Source organism: Xiphophorus maculatus, chromosome 22 (assembly GCF_002775205.1).
Source record: "Xiphophorus maculatus strain JP 163 A chromosome 22, X_maculatus-5.0-male, whole genome shotgun sequence".
NCBI lineage: Eukaryota > Metazoa > Chordata > Actinopteri > Cyprinodontiformes > Poeciliidae > Xiphophorus > Xiphophorus maculatus.
Window position 1 is genome coordinate 18090763 of NC_036464.1, and position 12021 is coordinate 18102783.

A 12021-nucleotide genomic window follows, 5' to 3' on the forward strand; every position below is an offset into this window, starting at 1 on the left:
TATAGTCCTCAGGTTTTCTGACATGAATTGGTTTTCTCTTTGAGCAAAAAAGAAAACATTGAATTGATCTAAAGACCTCAGATTTGTAAGTGAACTTGTTGATTTAAACAATAATGAGTTTATATAGTTTGCCATAATTTAAAAAAAATTAATAGATTAAACAGAACAACTTAACAACTGACTAAAAAAGTACTTACTGAAATGATCCATCATAAAAAAGTTAATATAAGTTAAAGAGTAAATAATGATAATAATAATCATAATAAGCATCAGTGGATGATTGTATCTGTATGCAGCTGGATACAGGTGTTTTTCTTTGTGGAGATTTTTGATTTATTCAGTTTTGATTCATTTTAGAGATCAGGAAAATTTGTTCATAGAGGCATTTTCACATAAGCAAAGACTCACACAGAAACAAAGTGGTTACTTCTGTGACCAGTCCTGAACTTTAAACACGTTTAAATGCTAAGGCAGACTAGTAGCCAAACAAAATATCCAAACATTACAAAAGTCACCCAGCGTGCTTACCAGTACAAACTGGTTGAAAGAAATCCACCACCAGGTACTGTTGAGATTTGCACCTGCTCAGGAAAAAAAAAAAAAAGTAATAATAATAATAATATATATAACCCGTCACGTTTTACTAATCAAAATAGCAAAATCAAGCAAATATTAAGATAATTTTCACATCCACAAAATAGTTGCAGTTTTGTGGAGACATCAGCTCAGAATAACCCCCACCCACAGTCCCTTAGTGGGTAGCGCAGAGAGCAAACAAGTGAGTAACACAGCCAATGCTGCACCGATCAGTCAAATGGTGATTAACTATGAGTCAATGCAGCACCCTGATGAGGCCACAGATCATGTTCATCCACAGAGGAAAGGATAGGACCTCCATTAAGGCAAATCTGGGGTTAGACAACACCTTCTGGACTACAAGCAATGCCTAGTAATCATCTCAGCTTTTGAGTCAGAAAGACAAACATCTACAAAGCAATATCCATGTCACCTACCGTCAAAGCAAATTCACAATAGCCAGGCAGGAGCCTACCTGACAAAGTAACGCCATTCTGTCTGAAAACACTTAGCTGGTGCCTCATGGCTGCACCAGCAGCACAAAGACACTGACCAGAGGAATGATAAGCTGTCCAGTGCCCAGATGTTGTAAAGACATTGAGCCTCACCCCTTCATTACTGATTCAGAAGAACAAACTCCTGAAACAAAGCTTACCTTGACACACTTCCTAAACAGATGGCTGGAGTGTAACACACCTGCCATGCAATCAGTGTAATATCTGGCTGACATTTCTACTGAGGACGTAGACATGTGGTGCAGGCTTTCTCCTTATGGCTGATTACACATGATATCAGAACTATCACTTCTCCTTCATTGTTTACACTTGCAGAATATTAACAACAAAAAAAATTAATTAGTGAATGATATATTCCCCACTACTCTCTCACAACCTGATTTGGTTTATTTGGTGATTCCTCCCCGTGATGAACAGGGGAATTTTCAAGGTGCTTCAACTCGGCAAAAACCTGTCTTACAGTGAACCTGTGAATTACATTTAATGTTAGGTAAATTCTGTGTTAAAACATGCATTTATAAATGATTTAATATGAATAGCAAAATTACAGATCAGGTATAACACTGTGACCACGGGCAGGTCAGATCAAAAACATTGATGGCTTCTCATTTTGTAAACCTTGAAGCATGTTAGGGAGGAAGTGGACATTTTGTTCTGAAAGCCATGTTGTGACGACTCAGCAACTGTAAAGCCGCAGCTCTTGTGATGCGTTCCCGAGGTGTAGTGGTCAGTATCTACATGGTTCATGGAAGGAAGGGTCACAGGGTCACGAGCAACAAAAACTCACTGAAGTATGTAGACAACAAAGATCCCCTGATGTGGCCTCGTCCAGCAGAATAAAATAGTTTTTACTGTTAACTAAAGTTGTTACACACACACAGCTCTATTATACAGGATCCTCACGCCATCTTATCCTTACTTAACTCAGCATGTAGAGGAACTTTAGTGAAGTTTAATCAGGTTATTCTGCTGTTCAAATTGGCAGTCTGAGTCTCTTCTGTAACCCACCAAACCGGGTCACAAGTTTTGAAACAGCAATTTCTTAAAACTATCCAGCCTTTGTCCCAACAGCAAGAACTCAGCATTCTGATTAAATAAATGATCCATCCGTTTTTGTTTGTGCTGCCAAGTGCTACCCCTAAACCACTGCAGCAAGGGAGTAAGGCAAGAAAAACAATCTAAGATGCAGCATTCCTGGACGAAAATAGATGGTCTTTATTTGGGCAATCTGTATGCAGTCTCAGCCTGTTTGCTCGAGGGCACGGGGGAGCTATGACATTTGAGTTTAACATTCCCATGATTCAGATTATTTCAGAGCCCTTGATCCATTATGTTTACTGGAAGATATCCTGGATGTTGAAGGATCACGTGAACGAAAACAAGACAGGCAGGAGAGGAGCCTTGCAGTGTAGTGTATTCACAACCGCTGTGCGTTTTAGAGAGGCCAAGTTATTTGTCATGCTTTATCTCGTGTAGTATGAAACTTATTCCTGTTTAATGAGCAAACCTGCAGAAATGTTCTGCTGGAATTTCAGACGGGAGAGAGTCGTTAAAGAGCTCACACTGCTCGGTGTTGTCTGTGTGGAGGAGGATTTGTAACACATTGAGTTCAATGTTGCAGCCGCTGATTAAAGGAAGATGCTGCACATGACTGACTCCAATTACTCTGGAGGTCTGACTGCCAATTTATTTTTCACTGAGCTAATTTGAAAGCACAAATATCAAATAGCTGTAAAAGCAAGTCGTTGCTGCTTATGTTGTTCAGACTGAAATTTTAACTGCTTAACAAATCAGTCACTTTACATAAATTTAAAGTAAGAGTGTTTTGATTTGTGTAGAGAAAAAAATGCCATGTGAAGCTCCACTCTGACACTTTTTTTAATCATGTTAACCCAAATGCACAAGGTTGTAGAGACTGCACTAATCTCTAATGAAGTCTAATGGTAGCCCTTTAGTAAACCGAAGTGTAAAGCTCCCATTGATTTCTGCTTAAAAATTAATTTGATCCTTAGAGACCTTTTATATACTTTAAGTAAGGAGTAAAATCTCGTTGTTCGGGTCGCATGAAGTAAACCTCCGCTCTTATCTTAGTTTCCTTACTCCTTCGGTTTCTTGTGCTTCCCACACTCCCTGCCTTAATGATAAGGGCGCAGCGTTTTATGTATGGCAGATTTCCGTCTGCTTCTCACCCACACGCTGAGTCTCTGAGGGAAATGTCTTCCACGCACACCTCCAGGCAGGGGATCCTTTCAAACTTTCTGAATACTTTCTGCTAATTGCCCTCGGTTGGTGTGCTCTGCTGTGGAACAGCTGAGCTTTTACCCAGTAATGAGAATTACTGGAGGCAGGTGTGACTTCTGACAAGTATCACTTTATATTTTAATGTAATTTCATTTTATTTATGCAGAGTACGACTACATGAAAATGGTGCATTATATTCATAACCAAAAAAGAAAATAAAAATATCCCCATGCTTACCTCTGCCTGGCTTTCCTAGCTGTGTTTATTTTTAGCTTGCTAGCTGTTCTGTAATTAAAAAGCGTTTAGCTTTGAATCATAATGGCTCTGTGAAAAGGCTTTGTTCTGCTGCCAAGTTAACAGCGGTAATTATTAAATTATTTTGTTCTCTTAAACTTAATCAGCGTGGGAGAGAAGAGACCTCGGCACACTTATGTGTAAGTAAAGCGTTGCTCAAATTCATTAAAGCTATCGCTTTCTCTTGTCCATCATTAAAATCACAAAGTTACAATAAAAATACATTAACGTACAAAAGAAAACCACTGAGCTTTTAAAATGTCAAAATGCACAGCATTTATTGCATTGTTATCACCAAGGCATTTAGCAAAAAATCAGACACAGTTAGACAAAAATAAATAGTTTTTAAGCCATTTTAAAGGCTCCATACTGTCACAGAAACAACATGCTGTTTTCCCAGTGTTGTCAAAAATAACTACCTTTTTACATTATAGATATAACTCAGCCCCTCTTGAGATGCTTGAGCTGGGATGTCACTTACTCTAGTTGCTACCACATTCAAATAAAATTTCATCATACAGAACCTGCACACTTATTGACACCCCTGTTTAAGACTTGTAAGAAGGCTTCAGATATATTCATCTCGTATTGCAGTAGTGTACAATTACGCTGATAAAACTACTGTCAACTCAAGCACTTCTTTTTCACTTTTTAAAAAATGCTATGTTTTTTGGTTTTATTTTTAACGAACACTCCAGTGCCACACTTACCGGAATAATCCCAACCCCGATTTTTTTTTCCAATTAGATTTTTATTTATGTTGCTTAAAGTTCATTTATTCATCATTACATTCTGTTTTCAAAGAGTAGGAAGTGACGCTGAAGCTTGTTTCTCTTTGCTTTTCCTTAAAAATGGGAAAACAAGAGAACATTCCACACACAGGGAGAATAGTAAGCTGGGTGGAAAAAAAAAATCTAAAGTTAATTCCAGCAAAGTGTGGAAAAGCACCCTACTGAGACTCTTTAAGGCCTGGTTTCTCTTCTCACAGGCGAGGGAAACTTAATAAACTGCAAGGGATCACAAACTGCTTAAAATACCAGGACATTTTAGATAAAAATTGGACAACTTTTGCCAGAAAACTGTTTACATATGACATGACACTGAGACCTATTTATCTTAGTTACTCCTAAAAAAGGGGGAAAAGAAAATATTTTTGTCCACGCATTGAAGAGAGATGGTAAGGGCAAAAAAGCTCACAGTTAGAATTATTGCAGTATAGTGTGGGAAAGCACGTCATACTTAATGTGAAGTATGGTAAAGGACCCGTCATGCTGTGGTCCTGTTTCTCTTCCAAAGGCCGTAGGAACCTTGTTATATTTATTCTAAATCCCGTTGAAAAAATAAGGATATTTTCTACAAAAAATATTTATCCTTGCTAAGTAAAACTAAAAATCATTATGCTAAAATCTTTTAGCATGAGGATTATCCAAAATTTCTGACCAAATCAGAACAAAAATTGCTTACCAGACAAAATTTGTCTTATTTAATTTGCCTTAGGAATTAATAAAGTAGTTTTGAACTGCATTTGAATTTGAATTTCATGGAGGACTTCAGTCCCTTTGGCAAAAAGAGGTTCTACAATATATTGACAAAAGAGGTTAATAAGTGTAACACCAGTGTTTTTGTTCCAAATAAAATTAATATGAGAAGTTTTAACTACACTAAAGATAATTTATCAAAATATTACATTAAAGGCTTTTCACAAGTAATAAACAGGAGAATCATCAAGTTTAGAAGGAGCTCTGATTTCAACAATGAGGTTGCATCACAAAATACGGTATTCAACCAAACAACAAAATACTGAGAAAGTATTTATAAGGTCTGATCTGTTGTGTTTTGATTAAACTAAAATTCATCATCTAAAAGGCACTTCATAAGTTACACTTTACAGTCACAATATACCGGGGTTTCAATAAAACCCCTCAGTTTAGTGCACAATACCACCTCTGTACTTTCTATGGACAGCAAATTCTCCAACATAATAATAATAAATCGTTACTGAGGTAAAAATGAATTTAACATAGTTATACAAGCAATGGACTAATCAGTGTATTTTCAGACTGCATAAGTACATAAGAGCCACTATGGTATAAGAAAATACTCCTGCAGAGTTCATCTCTCTAATATTAGAGCAATGGGGGACGTACACCCTGTAGATACCATAAAAGGCACCCTGTCCTTTAGTGAAAGTGTTGCTTTCTTTATACTATTTTTGCTTGGAGCAAATTTAAAATGAGGCTACAAAGCTATTGGGAAAGTAATGCCATGATAATCTATGCATAAGTTAAAGAGCTACACTTGTTTTCAGAGCTAAAATTGCAGTCAGTGTTAAAACATCAGTAATTTGTATGCATGTTTTACATATACATGCATGGTGCACACATGTGTGCACGTGTGCACCACATGCACACATTCCACACTGGGATCGAGACATGGACAAAAGAACTTCCTCATGGCATTACATTGAGTTAATGTAGTATTGTATTCGAAGAAGAATAATTACTTTATTCATCCCAGCAGGGATATTATTTTGTATATACATTCTACAGACTGTGCTCTTGAGATTGTGAAAATAAAATTGACACGATGAAGCATTTTTGCCCATAGATCAGAGGTTGTAAGGTGTGCGTGTGTGGGTGTCTGTGTATATACATCTATGTAAGACCTTGCAAGGTTTTCTAACCGGCAACCAATAAGAAAGACAACTGTGACTATAATAAAAAAATGTGGGGGTTTTTTGTGACCTACTTTTGAAAATATTATGCCCTGTGCAGGAACAAATGCGCAGCTCAGTGAGTCAGGCATTATAAAGAGACACAACATGTTTGCCTCAGATGTTTTCATGAACCTATTTTGTCTATAAAAAATAGATATAGAGTATTACCAGCTTTGTTCCCCGGCGAACAACTGAGAGGCACACGTTTTGAGCTATGATGCTACAAAGAGGTCAATCGGCCGTCTTGAGCTTGATATACATCTCTACATATGATTGCCTTCATTGGCTGAGTAGTTGGTGGTTGGATACTGACCGTTGCGTTGCAAGTGACTGCAGTAGTCCTAGCTTTGTTTTCTACCCTGGTGGAGGATGAGTTCAGAGAACTCCTCTTGAGAGCTTTATTGGCCAGCAGGCTGCAGGTCTTTCTGTACTGGTAACGCAGCAGTGAGTAGACAAACGGGTCACTGGCTGCCTTACTGTAGGCCAGGCATTTGGAGAAGACACCCCAGTGAGGGTTTATGGGCCCTGGGGAGAAGAGCTCTACAATTCTACAGCAAAAAAAAAAAGGATAGAAAAGTCACAAAATTCTTGTGTAAGTGCTCGCACCCTTTGAACGTTTTTGCATTTTGTCATGTTACAAACACAAAATATAAGGTATGTACTGTAATGTAATTTTAGGTCAAAGAACAAATTAAAGGAAGTAATTGTGACGTGTAGGTAAAAATAATACAAGGTTTTCAAATGTGTGATAAAATTTTGTAGTTGGCACATATTTGTATTTAACTCCCTATGCTCTGAAACCCCTAAACGTCTTTACTAAATACTAAGCGAAACGAAGCAAACATGTGCAGTTCAATCTTATTTCAAGTTTAGGTTTCATCAGCATAAATAAAGATGCTCTGTGAAGTCCTCAGTAATTTGCTAAGGAGCACTAAAAAACAAGTAACAACACAACAGACATGTCAGGAATGCATTTGTGCAGATTAAAACAGGCTTAGGTCTGTTTTAATCTTTGGACAGAGCTTTGTTCTGGCCATCTTCAATGGCACAACTCCAAACCTACCAAAACTTGACCAAGAATAGCGTTAATCTGGCAAATCTAGTCCCTATGGTAGAGTTAGAAGACAGATGCCATTGTTGAAAGAAAGACATGAGAAATCCCACTGCAGCTTTCTACAGTCATTCGGGGGAAACAGCAAACACAGGGAAGGAAAGGGCTCTGGTAAGAGACCAAAATGAAACGTTAACATACATTTTATTCTCATCCCTTAACATATAGCTAATGCTAGAATAAAATGACTTCATATCCATTTGCTAGAGTCTAGTCCAAGACTAGACCTAAATATAATACAAATGTGTGCAAAATCCTTTTGAAACACATTAAAGTTTGTGGCTGTAACATGACAGCATGTGGAAAAGTTCAGGAGTTATAAATACTTTTACAACACACTGTAGAGTCTGAAAGGTAAAATGGCAAAATGCAGAAAGAAGAAATACACAGGTAGAAATACATAAGAAATATTGTGTCATTGCTTCAGTTCAGAAGTTGGCTTTGTTTTTTCATGGAATCACTGATAATTAAAATTAGCTGTTGTTTTAAGTCAACATAGGGCAAATAACAAAATCAATTTAAACTGCACTCCGGTGGTTTGACAGGAGTGCAAACCACTGTCGGTGGTGGTGAAACATGATTATGTTTCTCATCTCTTATGGAGGAGAAACATAATGACAAGTATTATGTTTCTCATCCATTGCAAACTGGGACATAATGAAGATGTGGCAGCCTAAATGTTTTAAATGTCACTGGAAACTCTGAAAGTGATCATTCTACTGATTGTAAGTCAGCCAGGAAGTCTACGTTATGTCATTTTGTTTTCTCTGGATATGAAACTGTTTAACATTCCTGCTGATGTTGTGTATAAGAAATGTATTTTAACTTCTGTGCTTCGGAAAGGAGTTCAGATGTTCAATAAGAATGTGTATGCAATAAACACCCACATAGTCACCCACTCAAAATCCTCCCCATAAAGCGGCAGAGATTTCAGCTCACCTTGTAATGACGTAAGGTGTGAAACAGACCACAAATGTGCCGATAAATGTACTGATCTTCTTGGTGGCCCTCTGCCTCCTGCGCTTCTGCTCCTCCAGGCATTTCTGGCGAACACTGCCAAGGCAACACAGACACCGTCACCACTTCAAGAGCAATGACAAGAGACATGCAGACATGATGGAGGAATTTTAAACAGAAAAAAAAATAAAATACTTGGAACTGACATGAACACAGCAGCCGTCTTTGCACTGCATTTTCTGATAATTTTTTTCTTACTCGTCTCATCCTTTTGGTGAACTGAAATAACAAATAAATTGGAAACACAAATTTCATCGCTTAAATATATATTTTCTCCAGGAATCCATACAGTTCTGAGTCAAACGCCAAATTTTTTCTAGAATTCTAATAATTTATCAACAGTTTTTAAAAAACACAGTTGAAGTCAAAATCAACGGATCTAAAATTTGAATAAACTATATGTTAAAGTCACATAAATTAAGATGTCATTATTATTTATTTATAATTTCAAATATCATGTGCTGCATTTATGATGAAGTTATTTAAACTGGCTCTGTGATTCAGCAGATAGATTCAAGCACCTGGTTGGTTAACCTGCACAGCAACTTCACTGAAGACCAATCACCTTCTTTTTAGCATTTTAACCCAAAACACTGACTCTGATGCGAAAGGCTGATATAAAATAGATTAATGTCAGGCTGTAATGACTGATTAGCTTTGATGCGGGTAATTTGTCATTCTGTCCAGCGTGGGACGACCTGTGGGGTTGAAAAAATATTGGGTATTATTTTATGATTTAACTATGAATCACTGTTAAAGTTAGTTGTGGGAGTTTAATTCAGCGTATTACTTAGACTGCAGCTCTGTAAATATACAAGGAAGAGGATTTTCAATGCTTTCATTGTATTAGAACCACTCTAGAGTGACTGAATGGATCAGAGATTACAGATAATTTGGAAACACCATGAAAAAAATTCAGTCAAAAACATTCTAAATACTGGACCTCAATTAATACCTCTATTCAAATCAGTTAATATAAGATTAACTCTTAATGCTTTGGTTAAGTTGTAAGGTTTCCTTTTCTATAATTATTTTTTGTTTTTTTTTGCAGAATGAGCTTCTCTGGGGAGAGGACTTGTGTTTGGTTGTTAGGCTCACTCAGGTTGAGACTTAATGAACTGCATATGCCTGTTACACAGAACAAGAAAATAATACCCAAGTAAATACAGGTATATACTGTATTTTGCAGGTATCTATTTTTTCTATATCAACTTTTCCAATTATTTCCTATAGATAGATAGATAGATAGATAGATAGATAGATAGATAGATAGATAGATAGATAGATAGATAGATAGATAGATAGATAGATAGATAGATAGATAGATAGATAGATAGATAGATAGATAGATAGATAGATAGATAGATAGATAGATAGATAGATAGATAGATAGATAGATAGATAGATAGATAGGTGGGTGATATTTCTTTGTCATTCTACCTGGGGTGAATATCCACCAGCAGCACCAACGTCTGCATCGTGATCACGTCGATGCGCTTGCAGTGAGACCGTGCAACTTTTAGCACTTTCAGGTATGTTACGCACATCACGATCAGCGTGAGGAGGAATGTGAGACAATGCAAAGCTACAGTGAAAACAATGAACTGTTTCCCAGCCGCCTTTGCCCGGACGCTGCAGAGGGTGCAAGACGCGTAAAGGTGGTTGTACCCGAGCCAGGAGCGGCAGGTGGCCACCGCGGAGAAGCACATCGAGTGTATCCAGGTGTACGCCAGCGCCAGTACCGCATCCCGGTGGCGTATTCGCGAGTGATAGCTCAGCGGGAACACCACCGCCACCCACCTATCGATGCTGAGCGCTGCCATGCTGAGCATTGAGTTCGTGGTGAGGAAAGTGTCGAGGAAACCCACGATCTGACAGAAGCCGCTGCCTCCGGGGTGCCCCGAAGTGACGAGCCCGAACAAAGTTAGAGGCATGTTGGACACGCTCTGCAACAGGTTGCAGAACGACAAGTTGAGGATGAAGAGAGCGGGCACCTGCTTGCGGATTTCCGGGTTGTACAGAAAACAGATCAGCACTACGACGTTGGAGAGCAGCGACACGATGATAATCCCCAAAATCAGCAAAGAAGCAACTACGTCCGCTGCGTCCATGGTGCCTCCGCCTGAATATCCAGACTTGGAAAGAGCGCATCCGCAATCTTCATGCAAATTGCCACAAGTCACGACGGCCAGGAGTCCCAATCATGCTTACCGTCTCCAAGATATAAATGTCTCCGGCAAATCGCTCTGTCTTTTCAGCCCCGTTAACTATCTGACCAGTTGCTCGTTCTGGTCATGTGACAGAATCTGTATGTGCATTTGCCATCAACGGGGTCAGAACTGAAGGGGTTTCTCCCTGACGCGCTGCGGTAATTTCAACCCAGTGCATCACGCTGCTGGAATCACATTTCATCTGTCTTGCTGCGCAATTGCGCATAATGAGAGGCAAACTTAAAAAGAGCGCAAAGGGATTCTGTTTTTAGCTTTTCAGACTTTTTAATACCCCACTATTTTCCCTCAAAGGTGTTTCAAACTGCTGGTGCACCCCTGCACAAACAAAGCTTTTGTAGAGTAAAAATAGAAATACGACGCACAGTGACGTCACTGCCGATTAGGGTGAGGTCATGCGCGTCACGTTGAACTTTGCTTTGCTGCTTACGCAAAGGAAGTTTTCGAGAATTAAAATCGTGATAAAATGCTTGACAACATGATGCTCAAATTAGATTGAGTGAAATCAACTCACCAGCGTCACACTGGTTTATATTAAAAAAAAAAAAAAAAATCAGCACATGGACAGCATGTAACTACGGGATATTTCATTAAAGCACAGGATGCATCACAGAGGAAAAACTAATATGCATTCCCCCTAAAAAGAAAAACAAAAACAGAATAAGTGATGAAAATTATCGTTATGCTTAACTAGAAACTAGTTAATGTCACAAATATTTTTATGCTCCCCATTCAGGAATGAAAAAGTCCTGAGAGACCTAAAACAACAAAACTTTAAAAATATTTTCATCTAGAATTTTGCTTATCTTGGACATAACCTTTACAGTTTACCGAAAAAGGACATTTAATCAAACTTAGAGAACAGTTGCTGAAAGAATGACATAAAAAGTTGCGTTTGTAGCTTGTCACAAGCCAGAGTGGAGGTAATAAATATGCAGAAGAAGATCAGAACATACTTGAACAGTATAACCCTGTGGGATTCTTTTCTTCTTTAGGTATTAGCATGTTGGTCAGGGCAGGAAGAGAATCTTTGAGGCTGCAAACAACTCCAGATCTTTCAGCAGGACCATTGCAAAAATACAATAACAAGAAATACAATAGTACAATATTTGCTTGAGAAAAAGATGAATCGCCTCTCGCCAGACTCCCTCGTACCTCCTCCTCTCTCCGTCCCAGTAGTCTGTTCAGTGAAGCCACTAGGGTGTGAATACTATTGCTATTTCCTATATTGCTGGTGCTGGTCATGATTTTAGCAGTGTGTTTTTGTTTTGTTTTGTTGTTTTTTTCAGATAAGTGTTGGCTGTCACATTTTATTTTTGTCTG

The 12021-nt window shown here is 38.2% G+C and overlaps 1 protein-coding gene across 1 annotated transcript; it reads right to left on the reverse strand.

The window, feature by feature from the left end:
- Nucleotides 1-3877: 3877 nt before the first annotated feature.
- LOC102226760 (G-protein coupled receptor 26-like) lies at nucleotides 3878-10969 on the reverse strand. Its single transcript, XM_014470930.2, has 3 exons — nucleotides 9911-10969; nucleotides 8393-8506; nucleotides 3878-6890 (listed from the first exon to the last, which is right to left on the reverse strand). Exons 1-3 carry the CDS (start codon nucleotides 10579-10581, stop codon nucleotides 6563-6565), a joined length of 1113 nt encoding a protein of 370 aa, XP_014326416.1. The 5' UTR covers nucleotides 10582-10969; the 3' UTR covers nucleotides 3878-6562.
- Nucleotides 10970-12021: the final 1052 nt, after the last annotated feature.

Bases quoted from the DNA above. Each gene is read 5' to 3' on its own strand.
- LOC102226760 (XM_014470930.2), bottom strand. From the start codon at position 10,581: ATGGACGCAGCGGACGTAGTTGCTTCTTTGCTGATTTTGGGGATTATC. The intron at 8,507-9,910 runs GTAGAATGACAA...TTGCCTTGGCAG, and splicing joins CTGGTGGATATTCACCCCAG to TGTTCGCCAGAAATGCCTGG. The intron at 6,891-8,392 runs GTGAGCTGAAAT...TTTTTGCTGTAG, and splicing joins ACACCTTACGTCATTACAAG to AATTGTAGAGCTCTTCTCCC.